Genomic DNA, 25,366 nt, shown 5'->3' with positions numbered 1-25,366 from the left:
CAAGACCTGTTAATACAGTTCCTCATGTGGTGGTGACCCCCCCTCCCCAACCATAAAATTATTTCGTTGCTACGTCATTTTGCTTCTGTGATGAATCAGGCGACCCCTGTGAAAGGGTCATTCAACCCCTGAAGGGGTCGAGGCCCACAGGTTGAGAACCGCTGGTCTGTATGCTCACAGTCACAAGGAAGCTGCATTAGACGGACCTGCAGAGGCTGCCTTCATGTGGCAGAGCCTGACAGTGTCATTGGAGCTCCCGAGAGGAAAGTAGACATGAGGCCTGGGACACTTAGAGTCCCCACAGAGTGTCGGCACAGGCTCCACGAGGACGTGTAAACAAAGGTGCAGTGGCTCCGTTGGCCCGCACAGTGAATTATAAAGAGCTAACTGAAAACAGCCCAGCCACTGCATTTCCCCGGGAGCCTCCTGAGGCTGCCGGTGGAGAGCGAAGCCATTGTCCTTGCCGCCACAAAGCATGTGGTATGCTTCAACCATCGTGAACGAGCTCTCTAAATGGTAAGGTGTCTCAAGGGGAAGGAGAACATCCTACAGCGCGTCACCTCCACGCTCCCCTTCCCTACAGGATCTGTGCACTGGTGGCGAGTCAGGGAGCTGCCCCACAGGGATGGGATGGCACAGTGCCTGGCAGGCACCCAGCGTAAACCCAACTGAACCCACTGCCGTAGCGTAGCTTCCAACTCAGACGGTCAGTCTTCACGGGGACAGACAGCCACACTGTGCTCGCTCTCTCCGAGTGGCTAGTGGGTTTGAACTGCTGACCTCTTGGGTTCGGCAGCCCAGTGCCTCACCCACAGAGCACAGAGGATACGCTCAGGAGATCTCAGCAATGCATTGTCATCGTCATTGCAATGCACTGCCTCCCAGAATGGGGTGCCAGAGTCACGGGGAAAGGAGAGACAGTGACGGTCCTAAAATTGAACCTTTCGTTGACGTTCACCCGCAGCTACAGCCCCCGTTCTGGGAGGCTTCCCTCGAAAGAAGAGACACTTGTAGTCAAGGAGAAAGCTCTAGAGGGAATTAAGATGGAAAAGGGGTGGAAGGAGAATGGAGACTGTTCAGCTCGACCTTTCTTGGTCTCTGAACTAAAGAGAGCGGGTGTAGAAAATCTTCTTTCCTCCCGGGCCACCCTGCCGTCGGGGATGCAGTTTCTCTTCCTCTTTGTCCCACCGATTGGCTGTTAAAGTCTTTGTCTCGGTGCCTATTGCTTCCCAGCGACAGACTCATCTGTCCACCTCTCCAGTTTCTGACCTGGACCTGATCCTTAATCACTCTCCCACCCAGGAAGAAACTACTTTTTCCTCCTAGAGACAGCCTTTGCCAGGGCACATGGCCCAGCCCAGAGGTGCACAGCTGTGTGAACCCCAGGTGGGAGAAGCCACTTGGGGGCAGTGTGCAGCCCTGTACGTTGTGCCCACAGGCGGCCGGAATCTCCTCTTCCCACAGAGAGAGGCCACAGGGCAGGTGTGGGGTTGGTGGGCAGAGAAGGGGCATCGTCCCTTGCTTGGACAAGATGAGTGTGACTGGCCATCTAGGGGTCCCCCACTATTGTCTGGCTTCATGCAGGGTCAGCACACCCTGACCCAAGCTCAATGCTCAGGCTGTGGCCACCCACTGCCCACCCCTCCTCTGGCTTCCTGACTGCAGGGACTGCACCCTGCTCAGGCCTGGCCACCAACTGCCCCAGAGCCAGCATGTCCGTTAGGTCCTCCTCCATGGCTTCTGGACCGTGGCGCCTGCCCTAACGGTGCAAGTGGGATCAAAAGTAACAGTTTCTGACTCTTGAATGCGGGCGAATGAGACCAGAAACCACTTCTGCAAGTGTCATGAGACCCACAGCGGCATAGGTGTGGCCACACTGTACCATAGCTTTTCACTCAGTCTTTCCTGCTCATTGCATGTGGGTGCTGTTTGTGAGAGAAAAATACAGTCGTTCCTGAAGGATCAGCTTAGTGTACAATTGTCTTTCTGTGTATAATGAGTGGGGAAAGGCTTTTGTTTGTTTGTATCCCCAGAATGAGGCAGTGTGTATCCTTGGTGATGTTTATAATGTGTTCATAAAAATAGAATATGAGCCAGATCCTACCCTTACCACCTTGGTGTTCATTGTTTTGTGTGGGGCTTCCCAGCTGAGGCGCACAGGAGCGCATGTATGATGACGATAATTGAGACCAAGTGTTACAGGGGCTGCAGCGGCGGGGGATGGGCAATAGGCAGGATTTCGGGAGTTTAAAATGAAGTGGGAAGGGGAGGGAGCTCTAGAACTGATCGTGACTGCACAATTTATTTTAAAGGCAATTCAACCACTGGGGGGGGGGGGTGTAGGAGGAGGGAATGCTCTCAGATCGATGTGCTGGTTGTAAAATTCCCCTTGATGTGATTGAACAATTCAATTGTATGATATGTAAATTATGTGCCAATAAAGCTGTTGGGGGGAAAATTAGAGGGAGACGTTACTAGAACTCCTGGACTTTCTTGTCTGATTCCTAGAGTTGGTGGCGTCTTTTCAGACCAAAGCACCAGCCACCTTATCTCTCTCCCTCCTCCGAACAGTTCTCCTATTTGGGCCGTCCCAATAGTCCTGTTAGGACCACTGTTTAGAGCAGGGGTCCTCAAACTACGGCCCGCGGGCCACATGCGGCCCACCGAGGACATTTATCCAGCTCTCTGGGTGTTTTTGCCCGTTTTGTGTTTTTACTTCAAAATAAGATATGTATAGTGTGCATAGGAATTTGTTCACAGTTGGTTTTTTTTAAAAAAAAAACTATAGTACAGCCCTCCATCGGTCTGAGGGACAGTAAACTAGCCCCCTGTTTTAAAAGTTTGAGGACCCCTGGTTTAGAAGAAGGTTCCCTCCTGGGGTTTTCCTTTCTGTCTTCTTGATGCTTCTAAAATCTGTGTTTGGGTTCAAAGAACCAGATAAGCATAGATCTATTATCAGTAATAATTATCAGTAGAGCTCACCCAGCCTCATGTGCACGTGAGGCCACTTCCAGTTCCTCACTGATGGAACCCGCCGACCCAGGAACAATTCACCCAAACTTGCCGTGGGCTTAGTTCCTCTAGACTTGCCTCTCAGTCTCAGTTTGGAAAACACTCTCTGGGGACACGCCGATGCCGAGAACATTTCTGAATCCCACCGCAGACTCGTTTCACAGCATATCCCAGCTGAGTGCTTTACTGAAGAACCGCTCAGAAGCACCATGGGCTGCCCAGGAGGTTCCATGAGGGGTCTCCTCTCTCCCTATAAAGACAGGAGCGCCCGGGGGCAGCCCTCTAGGGAGCCCGGACATCAACTCAAGCAGTCCTACGCAGGGAGGGCGAGGAACTGCCGCCAGTGGTGTCTCAGCACCGACCCAAGTCCCAACCTGAGCTGGACATCTTCCCGGCCACTGTGCAGAACAATACTTGTGACACCTTTTCTCCTTGGACAGATGAAGGAAGAAACAAACATTCGTAAGGACATCCTCAGCAATTTCATGTAATGCCCAAACCCTGTGAGGGAGGTTACGTTTTACAGGCGAGGAATTTAAAAAATCAAAAAAGGTGACGTATGGCCATGCAGCTTTTAAGTGGCAAAACTGGAATTCCAGAAACTCCGCATCCAAAGCTGCTTCACGCCGCCCTCCGCCCCCCACCTCCCTTCACAGACCGATTCAGGTTGTAATGTGGGCAGTTCAGATTGGTGGTGGGTCTTAGAGAAGGCCGTTGCCCTCCCATGGGCTGTAGTCTCCACATTCACCAACCCTCACTACCCTCGGTCTTAGGACGCGGGCCGCCAAAGGCATGATACGTTGCAAAGATTATTTGGAAAGTGCTTTGTAAACATGATGCGTTAGATTATTACTTTCACAAATGTTAACTTCTCTAGTTCATCAGAATTCTGGGCAATGCCATCTCAGTTTAATTGGAAGAAATGTGGAATTTGAATTTTAAAATATTGTGACAGCAAGCTCTTGCCATATTACCACATTGAACCCAGATCCTGGAATCTCCCCAAACCATTGAAAATCCACTCTAGTCCAGCAGACATTTTGTACTTGGCATTAAACTTGATCTTCTCTCGTTAAACTAGTCTAGACTCCCAAGTTGATGTGTCCCCTTTGGCTCCCTACCTGTGGCAAAACACAGGTGCACCTGGTGTCCCTGACTTCCTCACGCCTGCTGCTTTCCCCAGCCCCTCTCCTTCTGACTGTGACTCGGGCTGTGTTGAGAGTGTTGAGTTGCTGTTTGTTTTCATGCCCCACCCCGAGGCCCCGCTAGAAGGAGAGTCTCGGCCCCAGGGGACCTCCGCAGCCTCACTGAGGAGCTCCTCTGGCACCACGCCTCCCAGGGGCGCTCGGCCTCCTTAACGGACCAGGGACAGTCCTTCAGCCCCAATGGGACAAACGTCAAAGCAGTGAATGCTGTGAGTGAGAGGCATCATTGAGCCCAAGAGGCCAGGCCAAGTAGCTCTGGACACGCCCTACTGCCTGCTACCGATGGAGGGAGTGGCCCCTGAGGAAGTCGGGGTAGGTTAGGGGATCTGTAAGGAGCAGCAGATGGATTCTGCCCGAGGAGCAGTGGGCATGATTGGATAGTGTGTCCTTGGCATAGATGGCCCAGTCTCATTGCTCACATCTTAGAGTCAGGCGATTTTCATTCATTTTTGTGACCCTTATTGCTGAGGGCAGCTGAGAGGAAAAAATAGGAATTAAACCTCACAGACCCATAATTTATCTCAGTTTGTTAAAAACACACCGGTGCTGTTGGCTCACACTCTCTGAGAGCAACCTGGTGTGTGTTGGTTAGAGGGAAAGTCCTAGAGCAAGCAAAGCGTTGTGTCTCCCAAATATTAACTCTCTCTTTACTGCACCACCACCCTACACACACACCCCAGATATCAGGAGTAGGAGATCAAAAATCTTTTCTCAGATAAAATCATCCAAGCGAACTTTCTGGATGGCGGTAAATAACTGTTGCTCCCTCTGCATCTGCGAGACACCTTACCCAGTGTGGTGGTGAGCCCTCTACCTACAAATGATCCCCGCTGCGCCCGCCCTCAGATGTGCTGAGTGTAACCACCTCTCCCTTTTGTTTTTCCAGCATTAATAATAAGCTCCAGCAGCCCGAGGCAGCCGCCGGGGTGTTAGAATACGCCATGAAACACTTTGGAGAGCTGGTAAGTGCCTGGTTCCCCTGCAAAAGCACAGAGCCAAAGAATTGGCTTGGGAGGCACCCACCCCCCACTCCCCCAGCCACGGCCTTGAGAAAGTTCTTTCCTTTTCTGGGATTTTCTCACTCTTAACAGCCTGATGGACCTGCCGATGAAGGATAAAGGAGCCAGTGGCTACATGGACTTCTGAAGTGGGGCATAGCTCATGCGGGCAGAGTGTCGTAATAAAAGGGCTCGTATTCGTCTAACCCTCAGATGTGCCTAGCACTGAGCATGTGCTTTATGTGCTTCATCTGCTCAGTCTTCACGAGAACCCTGTGCAGTACGGACTGTTGTTCATTGCACTTTACAGATGAGGAATCTGCAGCCCCAACAGGTCCAGAAGCTCCTTCTAGCTCACAGACTGAATAAGTGGGGAAACCAAGGCTCAAGCCCAGGCAGTCTGGCCTCAGAGCCCAGGCTCTGAGCCTGAGCTGAGTTGCCTTGGTGGTCTGTGGAAGCTGGCATTGTGCATGGCCCGCAGCTATCACTCAGGACATACTTAGAAAGAAGCCAGGGCCAACCCTCCAGAAAATAAGAGTAGCAGCTACAGTCTGCATGCTCCTGGGAGCCTGGGTGGCGCTGTGGGTAAAGCGCTCGGCTGCAAAACAAAAGGCCCGTGGTTCCAATCGACCCACCATTCTATGCGAGAAAGATGGAGCATTTGGCTTCCTTACAGATTTGTAGGCTTTCGAATCCTCTGGGGCAGTTCTAGCCTGTCCATCAGAGTTACAACTCAATGACAGTAGACTATTGAGGGATACAGAGCCCTGGTGGGACTTTGAGTTAAGCATTGGACTGCTAGCCTCGGGGTCAGCGGTTCAACCCCATCAGCCGCCCCCAGGAGAAAGGTGAAGCTTTCTGTTCCCATTAGGAGATAGAGAGCTGGGAACCCTACGTAGGGTCACAATGAGTTGGCCGTGAGCTTAGGTGGGAATTGAAGGGTTTGCCATTTCATCATTGCTTACATAGCTTCTGCCTTCCTCCCATCTTTGACCACCATTATTAAAATGTTTCCATTACTCTTTGTGGCCGGGGAGAGGGGCTCTGGTAACTCCCAACCATCTATAAAACACTGACTTAATCAGCTTAGCATTGAGCGCTCTGCAGGTCCGGAAGCGGTGGGCCATGTATTTGCTGAGGAAGGAACCTTCCATTCGCCATGTACGTTGCTCCCTGGGGCTTGCTCTCTGCAGAGCACTGGGTCTGGGCGAAGGGCAGTGGGGGGCCTTCGCAGGCTGTTGTGCTGGGTGGCCTGCAGTCTGCCTTCTGGAAGGACTGGTGAGATACTGAAGGAGAGCTTTCTCCACCTTTACCCCACATTTCTGTAACTAGACTGAAAAGGCATCTCTCCAGGTGCTGACAACGTAGCAAGGACTCCCGCAGCCATCTTTGCCACAGTCCTTGTTGGCACTGGGAGGAAGGGTGCCGAATGTCCTCCGCCTGGATAGAGCTAGTGGCCACAGGGCTTAGACCTCGGTACGTGCTGACTGGAGCGGACAGTCTGCACACATTTGGCTACGGGTGCTCTGCCGATGCAGAGTACGTACCCGATATCTGCCTGCAATGGAAGTGCCACAGTCTCCAGGTACTGAAGGTGGCCGCCGGCTCCCAGGTCGCTGCTCAGACCCCCATTGGCTTTTCTGGTGTATGTAGGTAGCTGAGTTCCTCTTCAGCTGGACAATAGTTTGCTTTTTCTTGGCAGAGCCTGCACTTCTCAGCACAATTTATGTAACTGCAATCTCATTAGAACTGGGTGTGATTCATTGCTTCAGCCTCAGAGGTTCAGCAGTCTATTGCAATTCAAGATACCCTGGCCCCTGCTTGACCTGCTCCCTCTGCTGTCTGCTGACTCAGACTGAGTGGGTGCCATGCCTGCATCAAGCACTCGCCTCCCTGTTCTCTCAAATTTAAATTCTTAATTTGAGTCTTTACTTTCATACCATCTCCGTAATTTAAGTGGCCACTTTCATTTTTAGACATACTAGAGAGGTATGATTGTGGAAAGCCGTGGAAAATGCTGCTTAGGGGGTTTTTCTATCCACGGAGTCAGCTCTGTCCAACTTTGGCCAACTCTACTGTGCACAGACATGGGGGAAGGACCATTGGGCAGCAGAACAGGGGCAGAGGCAGCACAGGGGTTTGCTCTACAACCTGAGCAATAGCACCAGGACGCTATCCGAACCATGAAAGACCTTTGAACAGAAGATGGGAGGAAACAGTTTCCCTCAGACAGCTTAGCAGACTAGCTCTTGATGTTTATCCGATTCAAACATCGTTTTATTTAGAAAGGGAATAGAGAGATGGGTGAAACTAGCGTGGACCGCACATCATATCCTACACATTCCACTGCAGAATCTTACTGTTGTTGAAGGAAGCCCTGGAGAGGCCCCACCGTGGGCTGGGAGCGTGATTGTTTTTGACTGTGTGGTCATGGAGACAAACCAAGGTGGAGGGCAGATGGGGGTGGGGCAGACATGAAGACACATCAAACCGTCCCCTGGGTGTTGAAAGGCTGTTGAAAGGACTGCAGCACTTCTGACGTGGACAACACTGGGCATCAGCGGGGTGCTCCATCTGCCTATAATTATAGGATGCATCCCTGGCCCCTGGCACCGGTAAAGCTGCCAAGGGCTGAGCAGGAGAGAACTTTGGATGGGGGACCCTGGGAGAAGGGGGAAAAGGTTTCCAAAAGCATTTTCAGTGTGGTCCTAGAGTGTGTCTTACATAATTATTTCCTGAGAGTTTAAAAATACATTAAGAAATGCAGAGAATCAGGGACTTTTAAAAAGTGAGTTGTTTTCTTCCAGCTAATTTGCAAATGGTGTTTGGGCCTTCTGGCCCCATCAGAAAGCAGCTGTCACCTCCTGCCATGTGGTCCAAGGACAACATTCCACAGATGGAGCATTAACCTCCCTGCAGGCTCTCTTGGGGCTTCCTGTTGTCCCCAACAGATTACCCCAGTCCTCATATGCCCCATGGTGGGGTGTGGTGACCCCCTTGTCCATGGAGGGATCATGGCTTGACAGGTGCTCTCAGACTGTCCTAGGATCGTGCCGGCAATATACCAAAAGACCATCACTTCCACCTTCACCAAACGGCATAGCAAAGTCAGGACATAGCAACGCAGCACCTTAGGGAAAAGAATGTGCGCTATTGAAACCGCGTGGCCCCTTGTGCTCTGTGCCTCACAAAGGCTCTCTTTCTTCTCCACATGGCAGGAGATCCAAGCTACCTGGTATGAGAAGCTGCACGAGTGGGAAGATGCTCTGGTGGCCTATGACAAGAAAGTCGACACCAACAAGGATGACCCTGAGCTGATGCTGGGCCGGATGCGCTGCCTAGAAGCCTTAGGGGAATGGTGAGCTTCTCTGAGACCATCTGGATAGAGACCTTTGACCTCTGAAAGGCTTGGACAAGCAGTCCTCTCTTCCCTTAGAGTCTGGGCTTTGATGAGATACTGGGGTTTGCTAAGGTGTCTTTACCTCTCGGTCTGGCTTGGCTGTCAGGTGGCAAAGCTTTCGTTTTCCCTCCTTTCTCTCTTTTTTCCTCCCTCCCTTCCTCTATATTTCTTTCTTTCTCTCTTTCTCTCTCTCTCTCTCTCTCTCTCTCTCTCTCTCTCTCTCTCTCTCTCTCCCTCCCTCCCTCCCTCCCTCCCTCCCTCTTTCTCTCAGTGCTGGAGGATACAGCTTGGATCTGCTCCTGGGTTCCCCGCGCCTTTCCTTCTGTCTGCCTCTATTGCCCATGACCCGGTGAAGACCACGTGTTCTTGCTCGACGGTGTTGACTTGGTCATTGGCTCTGGCTAATGGCTCTTAGGAAAGAGGCGGGAGTGCCTTCCTTTTCCAGCTGCTTTGCCTTGTGATTGCTATCTGATACTTACTCCGTGTCCAGCACCATCCCACGCCCCAGCGGTAAGAAAGAAACTGTGTATCCTAAGAGCCTCGCTGAAAGGTCCATGAGACAAGCACATAGACAGCTATGAAAACATGAGCATGCGTTGATCGCGATTTAAGCAAACTACTGTGGGGTCCGAAAGGAGAGGCATTGAACCCCGTTGGGAGCAGGGTGATGTCGCCATGCCACCTGAAGGAAGAATTAGGACTTAGGAAGCAGGTGAAGGAGACGGGAGAGAGGTTAAGAGGGTAAGCTAGGCAGAAGCAACAGCAGTGCTTCGTTGAAACCATTTGACTAGGTTTGGGTTTGGGGAGTTGTTAGGGGAAAGATCTTGTTTCTCCAGCATCTATGCACTTTTTTCCTTGACAGTTTAAACAAAACACCGTCTTAAAGTCATTACCTCCCCTTTAGATTAATCTGACTCTCCCTTGGAGATAATCTCCCTTAATCATTCGTTCAACCGGAAATTATCTAGTCTTATTCGTTTCACTCTGTAATAGGCCCCAAGGCCACAGCAGTGACCAAGCAGACTCAGTTCTGACAGAATTCACAGGCCAGACAGGTAGGCAGATGTAATGCCGTGTGGACGCAGCTAGGAAGCAGAAGCACGGGGCCACTGGGGACTAGGAAAGGCCCTAGCCCAGGTGGGGGGTCATGGGACCCTGTCTCCCTTGGCCCGGGCAGTGAGGGGAGCAAGCACGAGTGCTCAGGATTCGGAGAGTCCATGGAGGGGGTCAGAGGTAAAGCAGGAGCCAGATCCCACATGGCTGACAGACTGTCTTTGGAATTTTGACCGTAAGTAAAGACAACTGAAAGGCCATGAAAGTATTCAGACAGCTGTTGGGGTCAGGTTTGCAATGAAAGAAGACCCCGTTGGGGCCACTTTAGAGCGCGGAGTGAAGGGAGGGCAGAGAGGAGATGACAAGACCCGTTCAGAGGGAAGTGAGGGCAGTGGGGGCGAAGAGTGGGGCTGGACTAAGGGCTGTGTAGGGAGAGACACAGACAGGACTCCAAGACTGGTGAAGTGGACAGGAGGGGGGATTACAGTCTGAGCCTCCAGAATGAGGGGAGCCGGGACACCAGAGCTCTTTAAGGCCAGGTCATTCTGAAGCCCTAGGTTTCCCTGAAACCCTGTCTCTGCAGGCAGAACTCAGCCAACTGCGCCCTTGCCTTTGAACCCGTCTCTGAAGGCTATTTCTTTAGAAAATCTATCGGTTTGTGTTCCTTTTTAATTTGTAAGTATTACTTTTTGGAAAAGGTATTATGCACTGGTGGTCTAGTGTTTGGCTGCTGAAAAAAACAAGGTTTGCAGTTCAAACCCACCCGCTTTACCCCGGAGAGGGCCCTGACGGTCTGCTCCCAGGAAAGACTGCGGCTGCGGCCACATAGCCAATGTCCCCGTGGGCACTGGAGCCAGACAAGGGTCTGCCTGTCACCACGCTCTCAGCAGTGTGCTGAAAGTCCTACCCTGCGGTGCTGGGCAACAAAAACGATGCCGGAGCCATCCACTTTGGCAGTGAGACGTAAAGCTCCATTTGTAGGTGATAATGCTGCTGTAAGTAGAAAACCCCAAAGTCTCGACAAGAAAATTGTTGGCAATAATTGAAGTTTGGCAACATGACCAGGCATAAGGTCAACATACACAAATCTGTTTGTTTCCTGTATACAATGAAGAGGGCGCTGAACGGGAAATCAAGAAAATATCATTTACAGGATGGGGAGGGTGAGGGGAAGTGGGGAGCAAATAATGTGGGGGGGGGAGCACTAGAACTGATGGTGATGATGTGTGTACAACTCTTTCTAAAAGTGACTATGGGAGTGTGATACGTGAACTTTATATCAGTACAACTTTTTAAAAGAAAGAGAATATCATTTACAGTAGCCACCCACAAGATGAAATACTTAGAAATAAAACTAACCAGAGAAACAAAAGATTTGTACAAAGAAAACTACAAAACACTGCTTTAGGAAACTGTAAGAGACTTACATAAATGGAAGAATGTTTCATGTTCATGGATAGGAAGACCTTTTAACATTGTGAAAATATCAATACTACCCAAAGCAATCTATAAATATAATGTATTTCCAATCTTGATCCTATCATCGTTCTTTGAAGATAGGGAAAAACTAATCACTAACTCTATATGGAAATTAAAGAGACCCAGGATAAGAAAAAAGTAGGCATTCTCTCACTTCCTAATGCCAAAACCTACTACAGAGAGAGAGAGCGCGCGCACAGTCAGGACCACCAGAAGAGCAGGTTCCACATTTCTGTCTGAAGTGGCAGAAACCAAGACCAGAAGCACCAAGGACTGGCACAGAACAAGAGGAGCAATGCTGAGACTGTGGGGCTGAGACGGACCAAGAGTAGCAAGGCTGAGATATGGGACTGGGACAGAGCAAGAGGCGGGCTTCCTGGTCCACACAGCTAGAAAACCCTATAGCGTACTGTGTCAACATGGGGCTACTATGGATCAAAAATCCGCTCAGTGACAACAAAATTCAACAGCACAAAGCAAGAACAAACAGAAAAGCAAGTCTCCTTGTCTCCATCCACCCAGACCTCCAAGTTGTTAACAGGCTTTTGTATGTACTTCCAGGGATAATCCATGTATGTAAGTATGTACGTTAATGATGATACACTGCATACAGTTTTTCACCTCGATTTCTTCACTTAACAAGTATAGGCCATGGTCCCAATAGTACCTTGAGAGCTACTGCCCATGTATTGTTTTTAACAGCTGCATAGTAGTCCTTTGTTTTGATAAGCCCATTTATTTAATATAGGTAAATTTTATTTCCTTGGAGTTTTTTATCTTTAGTAAATTTAAAGGATATTATTAAAAAATAAAATTAAGTCTTCTAAAGAATTCTATTAAAAAAAAGAATTCTGGTTCATAACACATAATCTTTCTGTGCCTAACTATGTAGCTATTCTTTTGGTAGGCTGACTTTTTTTTTCATGTAAAGATAATGCCACATTCCCGCGATAGAAAATGTTATAATGTTTTGCATGAAAATTTAGTAGCAATGAGTTCAGCCTTTTGTTGGGTATCAGAGAGATAGATACATAGATAGATGATCGTCTAAAAGTATTGGAAACTGGCTGAATTACCGGAGTCAACCATTCTTTGGGAGATGGAGAGTATTACTGTTTGCGTAAATCAGGACTCTATAATCACTCCCCACAGCAAGTTGAGGAGGTATAGTCTACCAAAACTGCCACGCTAGTCTGTAAGGTCCAACAGAGTCTGAAGCTGTATGGTTCAGCCTGGTAGCCACTAGCCATATAGGACTACTATGTTAAGATTAAAATTAAATCCATCTCACTAGAAATGCTCAAGTGCCTGGTGCAGACATAGACCATTTCCATCATTGCAGAATGTTCTATAGACAGCACAGATCCAAAGCAAAGAAACAGATGAGATGGTAACAAGCTTTCAAGCCCAAGCCTACTGCCATCGACGGAGTCCAACGCAGAGGCTTTCTAAGACTGAGTGTGTATGGGAACACCAGACCCGTCTTTCTGCTGCTGCTGAGGACTTGCTGGGTTGGAAGTGCCAAGCGGACTGCCCTCTAACAGCGTTAGGCAGGGTGGTCTAAAACAGCAAAACCAGTGACACTCACTGTGTGTAAGAAGGAGCGTTCCTCAAGGAGCAATTCTTTATCAAGTTCAACTCAAGGCCATGAGCCCAGTGCTAGCCTAAGCATCCTTCAGACTCGCGCCTGCAGACGCAGAAAGATGAAGCGGGGTGCAGAGGTCACGGGCCGGTGCGTGGGTACAGCGCCCAACGTTGGGCAGCCCCGTGTGGAGGCCAACAGTCGCAGCGAGGAGGAAAGCAAGGAAGAGGACTTCTCAGTCCTTCTGATACCACGGGCCACACCCCACCCCCATGGAAGCATCATCGCTGTGAAGTGATGGCTGCGTTGGACTCCACCCCCTACTTTCTCACAGGGTCAAGCTGACATAAAACCTAACTGCCACACATAATTAAGAGAACTATAAAACAAGGTTTAAGTGTTCCTAAAAGCACGCCTCTTTTCCGTTCCTGCGGAGACCCTGGTGGCACAGTGAGTGATGCGCTGGGCTGCGACCGCAAGACCAGCCATTCAGAACCACTGACGGTAAAGATTGACCGTCTCACACACCTCCCAGGTGGTTTCCTGCTGCTTGTTCCTAAAGGGCTGGCTGTATGAATAGGAGTTGACTCCGTGGCAGTTTGGTTGTGTTTTGGTTTTGTTATTTGGGGGTTAATCAATTCCTGAAATGCTTGAGCATCTCCCTGTTATCTTTGGATTTGCATGTAGCTATCACAGCCCAGCATTCAAACCCTTCCATGTGTTGGCTCTGCCCCCTTCATCGGCCCAGTTCTCCCTGCCCCCAGCCTCATCATCTGAGTCCCTCTGGCCAGGCGATCCACTCGTCTCCTACCCCACAGAACTCTTCTCGTGTGCGCCCGTTCATTCTGCGGCCTGCACTGGCTTTCTCTTCCCTTCCTCTCCAACTTTCCAGATCCACCTGAACCCTCCCCCGTCCCCCGAGACAGCCCCTGGCCTTGCCCCTTTTCAGAACGAGACACAGCCACTTTTCGTTGATGGACTAAGAAGGGCCACAGGAAGCCAAACCGGCTACTACCAAGTCCATTCGGGCTCACGGCAGCCCACCATGTGGCTGAGCAGAGCTGCTCCATAGGGTCCTCGCAGCTGCGGCCTTTGGCAGCAGATAGCTAGACCTCTTCTCCCGGGAGCCTCGGCTGGGTTTGAACCATCAGTGAGTAGCCCAGCACATGCCGTGTCCTGCTACTAAGGCACTGCTGAGTAGATTCAGCATGGGTGCATTAAGACTTCAGATGGGGTTTTGTGCAGTCCCATCATGTTGCCGTTGAAGAAACGGAGACTTATACAAGTTGGCACCGCCTGCCTGAGAATTTCCAAGAGCGGCATGAGCCCATCCCTAACTTTGCAGCGCTCGGTCCCTTGGGTGCTTTCCAATTTTCTAATTACCTACCCAGTGTAAGTGGCTCGTGGTGCTGACCAAGGACCCTCGGATGCGGGAGGCTAAAAGAGGTGTTCAAAAGAGATGACAGCAGCAGAATCCTTCTGATTAGAATGCAGGTTTTTGTTAGGATTTATTCCATCGACTTTATTTAGTGGCATGTCTAAATGTCTTTTGCTGTGCACATGTATCCTGAGCCTGCCTGTGGCAGGTGTTCACCCGAGGTGGCAGCAGGAATGATCCTAGTTCTTCTCCTGCGCTCCTGTGCTTTCTGGGCAGACACACCCAGCCCAGCTGCAGCCACCCCTTCCCCATGCTGTCTCTGGCCAGCAGCCAGAGCTGTGAGAGCAGAGTCTTTAGAGGAAGAGGGAGCTCACTGTCAGCCAATCATGTGAGGTTCCCCAAATGGAAGCGCATTTCCTAAACCGTGTTGTGGGTGGTGGAAAATCGGAGCCCTCAAAGACAGGCTTTTTACCCAGGCCTCCCTGGTATGCAGGGGCAGTTGTCAAAAAACTTATCCCCTACCAGCTATTTCATAGGATTTGAGGGCGTTGTTCCCCTGGAGAGCTAGAACATGGTTCACTTTTTGAAGTAAATGTTTGTGGAGAGGAGAGCCCTGGCTCTGGGTCCCCCAGGACCTCTGCGGGGCTCGGGCAGCTCTTCCCAGAGCCTCGGCCTGCAGGCTGAGCCCCGGTTCCTTGTCGGGGTGTTGCTCCTACTCTGCTCCCTTTACCGTCTCTTAAGGGAGCCTGGGAGGGAGGGACTGGACTGCGTGTGCCCCCTGCATCTGGCAGAAAAGAAAAGCTACAACCCCAGGTTTGTCCCACCGATGCTGGTGGTCCTGAGGCCACCAGCTGGAGGCTTTTGGATTCTAGGGTAGAGGGACCATTCAGTAGTCATGTCCCTTTCGCCGTACCTCCTGCCAGGGGCCCTAACAAAACTATTCATCCTCCAGTTGTGGACTTGGGCCCGTGGTTCTCGTCTGGACCAGCAGATCTACCTAGAAACTTGTCAGAAATGCACTGTCCTGAGGTCCCTCCCAGAGCTGAAGAATTAGAAATTTAGGGTGGAGCCTAGTGATCTGGGTTCGAATGAGCCTCTAGGGAATTGTAATGCTCATGACTCCCATCCATCAGGCGACCCAGGCGTGAAGGTAGCAAGGTTAGCCAACAAGAGAACATGCAGAGCTCGGTCCTGCTTCTATACTGAGTGAGCACATAGTGGGCAGTTCCTCTGACCAGTTCCTTTTTGATCTCTACTTTGTATGGAGCCAGTGCATGTGTGCCCGTGGCTCCCCTGAAGTGTGTGTCCTGCAGGCCTTGCTGTTGGCCAGTGGTGTTGACCTGGCCACCAGTCAGCACTCAGCCAAGATCCCGGCAGCACTGACTGCTTCGGCGACTCCCCCAGCCCCACCTTCTAGGACAGTGCAGCTGGTGCCCCATGCTGCTGCTAAGCTGACCTTACCTCTTGAATCCCCTCCCAGTGCCATGTTCAAGCGTCCGCAGAAAGCTGGAAAGATTACAGCATTCTCAAGTCGCGCCCCAAAGCTCACTTGGCAGCCGTGGTTTGGTTTCCTATCCCTCCCAAGTGGAGCATGGGAGGGCAGCCGGTGGAGCATCAAGTCTGTTCCGACTCACAGCGGCCCCAGGGTAGAACTACCCTGGGGGGGGGCGGTGTCTGAGACCCTAGGAAGCCCCTGTTCTTGAAAGAGCTTCTGCTCCCTTTGTGGATTAGAGCCTGGTAAGCACTGTTCACGTCTCAGGAGCCTAGTCTTCACCCACGTAACTGGCAATGGCGCAGAGTTCTGAAAATGAGCACCATCTGGACTTCGGCTGGATCTGACCATTGCCTGACCATGCCTGCCTTCTGTGCTGATTGATCTCATTTCAAACTGAAGCCACGGCGTAATATGTGGGAGAGCCAGCTTTCCCTGGAGCTTAGAGATCAGCATGAATGCAGGCCATTGTACTGGCTCATTCCAGCTCAACCCCCTGCTCAGAACCTGCCGTCTCAGATGCACAGAATCGCCCTGACCCAATGTCCAGATGTGTCTGTCTTTTCAGATGCTTTCTCCGTAGGTCTGCCAAAGGGAAAGAGCCCCGAGTCCACCAGCTTAAGAGAGCCCTCGTTTCATCTTTATGAAGGGACCAGATGTTCGGGCTAGCTCACATCCCACAGAGTTAAACATGGTCTCTGTCCTTGACAAACTCACCCACAGGCAGATGAGAATCACCAGGCCACGGCAAGGCAGATAGCCTGGGTGCTTCTCCATCCGGTGACTCAGTAGGATATGCTTTTGACTTACAGGCAGACCCCTCTCATGCCAGTTCCTCTGTAGCCCCAGTGACTTAAGGAGCTAGAGATGGAAATTGGCAGAGGACGGTGGTGGTTGTGATGAATCTGACGGTGTGGTTTCTCTGCAGGGGGCAGCTCCACCAGCAGTGCTGCGAAAAGTGGACCCTGGTTAATGATGAGACTCAGGCCAAGATGGCCCGGATGGCTGCTGCAGCGGCATGGGGTTTAGGTGAGTGAGCCTGGGGCGTGCATTCCAAGAGTAAGGCACTGTGTCAGAGATGGCGGTATCTGGCATATGGTAAGTAAAGGCAGTCTCTGTCCACCTGCTTCTGCAGCTTCCATCTGTCTTCACTACCCAATTGTTTTGACTAACTTCACCTGAAGGCCAAGCAAAACAATAGACATCAAACCGAGATTTAGCGGTCTTGGTTTGGTTTGGCTTCAATGAGTTGCTGGTTCAGCGTTCGCCCTTGTAACTGAAATCCAGAGCTAGGTTGTCCCAGACTGTATCCTGGGTTCTATCCCCAGTCGCCTTTCTCCATGTGTCTGCTTTCTTCATTCACGGGGCTCCGTTTTCAAGCCGCTCATGCAATAGCACGGGGGTAGAGCTCCATCCTCGTGCCATTCTCCCAAGCAGGAGGAGAGGAAGAAGACCGCCGTCTCTCTTCCTTTGTCTAACAGCTTGTCTTCTGGGACTTCTTTACATGTAAAGGCACCCCTCTACCCTTCACGGTCTTCAACCTCTACCAATGTTTTCTGCACAGTTTTGTTTCCTCGGTTCCCATCCCGGTCACTCCAGCCCTTCCTCCGCCTCCCTCACTCTCAGAGTCATTGGTAACACAGACTTCCCATGACCCCAGGAGGCACGTGGGGCTCCTGACACCAGGACCCCGCTGACGAGGCTTAGCAAGGTTTCAGAGTCCTGCTTGAAAAGAGATCGAGGGAGGGGAGTGCGTGATGGGGACCCAATGCCCATCTGTAGACAACTGGACATCCCTTGCAGAGGGGTAGTCGGGAGGAGATGAGTCACTCAGAGTTCAATGTAGCAACAATGAAACTCAAAACCTTCCTCTAGTTCTTAAACGTGTCCTCCCCCCAACTATCATGGTCCCAATTCTACCTTGCAAACCTGGTTAGACCAGAGGATGCACAGCGGTACAGTTGGGATCTGGAAACACAGGGAATCTAGGACAGATGAACCCCTCAGGACCAGCGGTGAGAGTGGCGATACTGGGAGGAAACGGGGTGTAGAAAGGGTGAACCGATCTTGGGGATCTGCATAACATATAACCTCCTCTCTGTGGGATGGGCAACAGGAAAGTGGGTGAAGGGAGACTCCAGGCAGTGTAAGATAAGATAAAATGATAATTTATAAATTATTAAGGGTTCATGAGGGAGGGTGAAGGAAAAAAGGAAAATGAGCTGATTCCAGGAACCCAAGTGGAAGGTGAATTTTGAGACTGATGAGGGCAACGAATGTATAAGGATACTTTACTCAATTGATGTATGTGTGGATTGTGATAAGAGTTGTATGAGCCCCAATAAAATGATTTATAAAAATAAAATAATAATAATTCACTTTTAAAAAGAGAGAGATCGAGGGTCCATAGAATGCCCCAGGCGGAAACGAAAGCTGGGGAGTCTAGAGAAGGGTCATGTAACTGCCCGCCCCCATCCTAGCACACTTGAATGGCAGAGCTTACAGCTTTTCCTCACAGCCCCGGGCTTACACGGAAACACTTTTCAAAACAAATTGCTTCCTGAGGAGTCATCTTTGCTATTTGCTTCTGCCCAAAGGCACACAGAGCGGATGAGCAATGTTGTGGAGAGAAAGGCAGGAAAGTGCCCTGCAGGTTGCAGCAAATGAAGCTGATCTCTTTTCGGCAGATGGTCTTGGGAGTCCTGGTGGTGGATCCATGCTTACCCCACCAGGTGAAGTGAATCTGTCTTCCTGGACACGACCAAGCCCCCGGTGTAGCATGACACGGGCCACTGTGCTGTGACACAGCCCATACTGCTGTTAACACAGAGCCTCTTAAAACATGTATCTCTTCCCTCCTGGGGCAAAGAGGAGGGCTGTCTGTCTAATCCCATCCCCTGTTTGCGTGATGGCCGTTTTCAATTGTTCAGAGGCAAGTGTGATCTCCCAGTACAGCTCTGACTGTGAGATGCTGCACTGGGGAAGCAGAAAGCCATTCCATCTCACGTGAGAACCCCACGTGAGCTCGCTGGGTTAAGGAGGAGCTACACCACAACCCTCGATGGCTAGACGTGTGCCACCCCTCCGGGATTCCCTGGGCGGCAGCAGCGCCCGTGTTCATAAGAGAGACGGGGCCGGTGTTTGACAGGGGCTGGTTCCACCCCACACCGCAGTGCAGAAAGGGTCTGTGCAGAATTGGGGTACATTCAGGCTCAAGCTGATTTGTTGCCTTTGAACTCCAAACTAATTGAAAGAGCCCGGCGGCCTCCTTTGAGGTGTTGCCTGTAGTTTAGCAGGCCGAGCACCCTCATGTGCTTCTCCTCTCAGGTCAGTGGGACAGCATGGAGGAGTACACCTGCATGATCCCTCGGGACACGCACGACGGGGCGTTTTATCGAGCCGTGCTGGCGCTCCATCAGGACCTCTTCTCCCTGGCGCAGCAGGTGAGCGTCCGCGTGGGCCTAGAGCCTCTGCCGGGAGAAGGTTCTCCTACACGGCCCCTCCCTCGCCTCCTGCGCACACACGACCTGTACTCCCGGCTCGCATGTGCCTTAAAGCAGCTTTGGAGCCCGTCAGCCAGGGCTCATGTCTGCCCTGAGCGGGACGAATATGTCCTGGAAATTACATTCAGACTGCTTTGGGAGTCATCATTACCTGCTGTCCATCACCTCGCCGCAGAGACAAGATGTTCCTTGTCAGAGGAAGGCTTCTCAGGTTCCCCAAAGGCGGATTCAGGGAGCAGCCAGTGCCCCGCTAGCAACAGCAGTTAATCTCCAGGCTCTCGGCGGTGCAGGTGTCACACCTTGAGGACTTCCCAGGAAGCTGGCAGTTTATTTGGAAATCCTGTGCTGGCAGGCAGCATGAACTAACAAAGCATTCATGTCTGCCCTTCAGGCTGCTGACTGCCCTGGATAGTGCCAGGGAAATGGTCCCCTATAAGGGATGGGGCTCAGTAAGCACCTAAGCCACAAGAAAGTTCCCAGTGAGGGCCTGCCAGTGGGTTTCACAGAGCTTCTCAAACTGCAGTCTGTCTGCCGTGTGTGGGTTCCAAGTAGGTGAGGGGAAAGACGCAGCTGTCCAGTCTCAACAGACCCTTGCTGGGTGGCTTTAGGAAAACCGACTCTGCACCCCCCACTGGATTGGAGCACCTCTGAAGTCTGCATGAGAGGCATCCGCTGGGGTGCCAGCACACCAGTCCCCGTCCTTCACCTCTGCCATCAAAGGGCCTGCATATGATCTGAGATGGATGCTCAGCTTTGGGGGTCAAGCATACATTTCCACCTCTGTTGAGAAATCGTGTACTGCGTTTCTCTAGCCACGCAGGCCTGGGCAACGTTTCTCCCCTTCCTCAGTGAATGGCTCTCTTCATCACTGGGATGGAAATGAAACAAATCCTTTCAGAAGCCAGCTAGGAAACCCAAAAACAGTATCACGACCTGACACTCCCAAACCTTGACTCAGCCCGGGGCCTCTGTCTCTTGTAGTGCATCGACAAAGCCCGGGACCTGCTAGACGCTGAGCTGACCGCCATGGCTGGCGAGAGCTACAGTCGGGCCTATGGGGTAAGCGAATCCCTTCCTGCACGGTGAGCAGCTCCTCTGGCCCTTTTCTCAGAGTGGGCTGTGGAGGGCTCTCTGCCAGAGGGAACATGTTACCTGAACCCTTTTGGACGCTGCGTGCCCTGATTGAGTTGGATGTGCTTTGCTCCCTGCAGGCCATGGTGTCTTGCCACATGCTGTCCGAGCTGGAGGAGGTTATCCAGTACAAACTCGTCCCTGAGCGGCGTGAGATCATCCGCCAGATCTGGTGGGAGAGACTGCAGGTGAGCCTGAGGGGAAGCAAGCCTGAGCTAGTTGCCTGGCTCCCTACCTGCAGAGGCAGGTGTGAGCACTTACACACACCCTCCACCCCGCACTCACTCAGCCCACTTCCTGTCTCCTCCACAAAGGCCCCAGTTTGTCTCAGAGCAAAACACGCCAGGGCTTCCCACCCCAGCCGTGATAGGATGACCAAGTTTACTGCTTCCGCTTATCCTTCGCTGGGAATAGAGGAAAAGACATCTAGATAAGTGGTACCTATGAAAGCCAGTTAAGGATCAGAACCTCAAATATTTTTTATAACCTCAAAATCTTTTCAACCTTAGCTGCATGATAGAATGCACTAGAAAGCTTTAGAAATCCTGACGTCCGGCCCTCTCCCCAGTCCAACTGAATTGACCCTCTTTAGGGTTTACCCAGCATTTGCCAGCTCCGGAGGGTTCACGAAAATGACCAGGGCTGCGAGCCCCTGCGAGAGAGGCCTGCTGCCCACTCTCTCAGCGAGGCTGCCTAGGGACCTTGTTACAGCCCCTGGGGCCATCCTGGCCTCTGTTGAGACTTTTTTTCCATGGAAGTTTCCCCTTTAGAGAAACATTTCCAGGTTCTCCATTACCATTTTCATTGCAACTGCCAGGTCATTTTAGCAAGAGAAGCTGTCCATTGCAGGCCTGGGAGTCAACGAGCTTAAGTGTCCTTGGAAAGGACTGTTTTCCCATTCCTTGGGTAGGTGTGTGGAGAAATTCACCAGTACAGAAGAGGAAGGCTTCCCCATCCAGAAACTTCTCGTCCCCCTGCTAGTCCTCATTGACCCTCAACTACTATCCCTTTCCTCTCGGCGAGATCCACACCTACTTCCAGAGTCTCTCCAGACCAGGCCAGCTCTGTGCTCACAGGCCTCTCCATAGTGGGGCTGCATTCCTGTCTGGGAGCTCAGACGCATTCCCCTGGACGCGAAGGAGCAGTGGGCAAAGGCAGGTCCGTGGATGCAGAAGTTTATGGCTCGGAAAGGAGCACACACAGTCCTCTCCCGGGTTTTATTAGTAATTATGAAATGCCCACTGAATGTTTTGGTGGAAAATTGTCTCTTGGGCACCAGTAGCAAGCATTCCACAAAGCAAGCGTTTCCCAGTTATCCACAGCCTGATCTGTTCAGTGCCTGTTATGGGGTCAGAGAGCTGACGACCCCCCCCCGACAGTGTGGAGCAGGGCCTTGCTTCATCTCGAGCTTGACTTGGCATTGGGATGGGTCGACTGAGGCTCAGGGAGGGGAGGAGGCGCCTGTCTGACTTGCCTCTGCCCGGGACACCGTCGTCACCTCAGGCCTTCATGATTCTCCTATCTGGAAACAGCCATCTGCTGCTTGGCTGAAGGAGACAAATAATTTCAACATCTGGAAGGACCTAGCGTTTGGTGAGAAGTATCCAAAACAATCACTTTAATGGACTTTTTTGTTTTTCTAACTTTCCAAACCATTGTGGTCCCACTTCATGGGATCAAAAGGACTGAAAATAAAGCGTAGCTTTGGTGGTGGGATTTGGCCCACGTGGATGTCCTGCTGATAAGGCACTCAGTGAACAGGCCAGCCTGGAAAACTGCCACCCACCTGGGCGGGAGGTGGGGGGGTGGGGGATGGGTGCGGTGTCTTGGCAGGAGGTAAAGTCCCTGCGCTGCGCCCCCTGTGGGGCAGACTCACTCACCTTGATCTCTTCTTGCCTTGGGTTCTCTATTCAGGCTTCACTGAGTCCTATCCTTTTGAAAAGCCTGGGCATTAAGTGGTCTCTGGAGGACGGCCCCCTTGGTTTCGTGGAATCACGATAAAGGGACAGTGCTGGGAAGTTGTCCTCCCTTGGTTAAGCTCCGCCGGGAGGCCTCCTGAGTCCGACTCTTGGTGGAGGAGGTGTGAGGTGGGAGGCCCACTTGACCCTTGTCAGCCTTTGGATAGAAAATGAGTTTAGCCCTCTTGATAACAATTAATTAATGAAAAATAATTTATATGTACGCACTACCGAGACACTTAGCAGTGTCTGTGCAGGTTTTGATCCGAGACAAGACTGAAGCTTCCAAACAAGACCAATGTCAGTATCCCACAGTCTTAGTGTAGGCCTAGGCTTGAATAATTTCAGAAGTATCCATGCTGCCAGCGTGTAAACTCTTAGTTATTTAACTTGCCTTTACACTTTGTTTCCTTTAGAAACTCACTTTGAATGACACATTTTCAATTTAATTTGTCAGTGATAGCCATCTTCAACCAGAGAAGAAAGCAGAAACTGAATGTACGATTCACAAAAGAGATGTGAATCATTTCATTCACGTAATCCTCACAGTAGCCCCATGAAGCTAGCTGTGTTTATCCACCTTCCGGATGAGTCCCAGCCAGGTTAGGTAGCTCATCCAGAGGGCACAGAGATGGCAGGTGACCACCAGGACTCCAGCCCTGGGCCGCATGCTCTGCCGCCTCTCGCACGGTTAAGAAATGTGGGGTCTCCACAGCTTCTGTCAGTGAGGTGAAGCTCCAGCAGAGAGTGCATCCTCACCCTGCGCCCCACCTCTCCCAGGGCTGCCAGCGCATTGTGGAGGACTGGCAGAAAATCCTCATGGTGCGCTCCCTTGTGGTCAGCCCTCATGAGGACATGAGCACGTGGCTCAAGTACGCAAGCCTGTGTGGCAAGAGCGGCAGACTGGTGAGTAGCCCCCTCGCCCGGCGAGTGACACGCCTGCTCCTCCCTGTCTGCTGCTGACCTGACCGCTCCTGTGTTTAAGGCCCTTGCGCATAAGACCTTAGTGCTGCTCCTGGGAGTGGACCCATCACGGCAGCTGGACCACCCGCTGCCGACCGTGCACCCTCAGGTGACCTACGCGTACATGAAGAACATGTGGAAGAGCGCACGCAAGGTGAGTAGCCCCCTCCGCTCCGCAGGCTCCGCCAGACTCCCTGCCCCCAGTGTCACGGGGTTCCTTTCTGTTGGTAAACTCATTGGCTCCGTTCCGAAAAGTGACGCTCTCGCAGGAGATGCACGTACACTGTTGATCAGAACAGTGAGCGAGGTCACAGTTGTGTTTAGTGGCGTCAGTGTGGCGGTTAGAGGAAGCACCCGTGTCTGCCCTCAGAGAAGATGAAGGAGACCTTGTGACGCAGCGGTTAAGCGCACCCACAGGAGAAAGGCCTGGCAGTGGCTCCTGTAAAGACAACAGCTGTGGACACCCCGGGAGGCGGCCGGCTCACTATTTGTGCCGTCCACTCAACAGCATTGGGTTTGGTTTTAGTTTACGAGGAGATGGGTTGTTTGGTACAAAAGTAGCACATTTTGAAAACCCAGTGGCCCTTTCATAAGACCAGACTTCTAGACTCCTTTCCTATCGCCAAATTGGAATGCAAAAGCAGCACCACCCAGAGTGGAATACTGCCGAAACCAGGAGGGAAAGTAATCTTGAAGCCAATGTAGGATCCTTCTTTCTTTACAGGGAGAGCCAGTCTCTCTAAATGGTGATGATTAACAAAAAGAATAGGCCCTGAAGGGAAAGTAGCACTGGTGTGGGCTCCCCCTCATTCTCATTACCAAAAGAATAGAGTCCCAACTGCCCTCTCCCTGTGGTGGCCGTGCCCACCAGTGATGCCTGAGAGGGGCAAGGGATGCAAGCCACCGTTGGAGGCTCTCGGATACAATAGCACAGTGTCTTTGCCAAGCGCGTGCCTGGGGACCTTGGACGAGGTCTAGAAAGTGCCTGGTGCAGGGGTTTGACTAAGTGTGACCTTAGTAAATGCCCACCCAAGTCGGGGGAGCAGCCCCGCACCCAGGCCCTTCATCTGTGACGTGGGTTTGTCTCCAGGTGCGTGATTTCTGTGGGTGTTTTGTTCTTCATTTTTAGTCTCTGTGAACCTCCCAGGCCAGGGCCATTCTCAGTCAAAGCCTGATGGTCCTCCAGACAAATGAGGAAAACAGAAGGGGCTGGGCCTGAGTAGTCTGGTTTCCTTCCCATGTCTGTGGAGGCCTCCAAGTCTGTGGAGGCCTCGATGGAGGCAGGCGGAGAGTCGCTTGGGTGGTAGCCCAACCAGGCAGTGGTTTCCTTGAACTGCTCCGTGGACATGCCTTTTTCTTAGGAGCCCAAGTTTACGGTAGAACCCTAAAACCACAGAGATTAAAGAGTGCCGGCCACTAAGTGAAGAGCCTGCCGGTCAAACCTACCAGCTGCTCCACGGGAGATAGGTGTGGCCATGAAGATGACAGCTTTGGGGAGAGACCGATGGGACAGTTCTCTCTGACCGAGTCAGAACACCCAGCAGCAGCGGGTCTGCGTTATTTGAAGTGGGGTGCCAGACTTCAAGCCCAATGCCAAAAAGGCCCCGTCCTCATAGTTGAGGAGCTGCCCAAGAACACTTGGCTCCGTAATCGTCAGTGCACTGCTGCCCGGCTCGCTCCCGCTCTCTGCGCTTCCACTGCCGTCGCTGTAGACAGGACTGCAGCCTGCCCCTGCCGAGACAGATGGAAGATGCTCAAGGACGAGCAGGCTGTCTTTTGTAGGAAGGCACCAGGTAACACATATGTAGACTGTGCTTTCCTAGACAGGGCACTGATTCTGAAGTGAAAGGTCCCCAAACTGGGGGCATTGCTGTTGCTCTCAGACCACCCAAGCAGTCAAGAACCAGGAGTTTCATGCCCAGTTTCACAGGCTTTGGAGAAGCGCGCGCGCACACACACACACACCCCCCCGCGACTGGCCCTTCATCTGTGTTGTTGTTGTTAGGTACAGAGTGGCCCCGTCGGTGCACAGCAGTGACGCCATCCTCTTCACTGTTCCCACTGTGTCTGTCCATCTCTGACGAGCCCCCCCTTTTTGGCTGACCCTCTTTACCAAGCATGGCGTCCTCCAGGAACTGACCTCTCCTGATACATGTCGCCACCCTCGGGTCTAAGGGTTCCGGCTGGGCTGTACTTCTTCCAGAACACACTT

The 25,366-nt window shown here is 51.7% G+C and overlaps 1 protein-coding gene across 2 annotated transcripts in view; it reads left to right on the top strand.

The window, feature by feature from the left end:
* Positions 1-25,366, top strand: part of MTOR (mechanistic target of rapamycin kinase) — a 124,524-nt gene that overhangs the window by 77,990 nt on the left and 21,168 nt on the right. For both annotated transcript variants that reach the window (XM_075550856.1, XM_075550853.1), the window contains exons 29-36: positions 5,104-5,179; positions 8,434-8,573; positions 16,528-16,628; positions 18,927-19,042; positions 20,084-20,161; positions 20,314-20,421; positions 22,972-23,097; positions 23,177-23,308. In XM_075550856.1, the coding sequence (XP_075406971.1) occupies positions 5,104-5,179; positions 8,434-8,573; positions 16,528-16,628; positions 18,927-19,042; positions 20,084-20,161; positions 20,314-20,421; positions 22,972-23,097; positions 23,177-23,308 (877 nt within the window). The remainder of the gene's footprint in view (positions 1-5,103; positions 5,180-8,433; positions 8,574-16,527; positions 16,629-18,926; positions 19,043-20,083; positions 20,162-20,313; positions 20,422-22,971; positions 23,098-23,176; positions 23,309-25,366) is intronic.

This window comes from Tenrec ecaudatus, chromosome 1 (genome assembly GCF_050624435.1).
Source record: "Tenrec ecaudatus isolate mTenEca1 chromosome 1, mTenEca1.hap1, whole genome shotgun sequence".
Classification (NCBI taxonomy): domain Eukaryota; kingdom Metazoa; phylum Chordata; class Mammalia; order Afrosoricida; family Tenrecidae; genus Tenrec; species Tenrec ecaudatus.
This window is presented reverse-complemented; position numbering and strand designations above follow the sequence as displayed.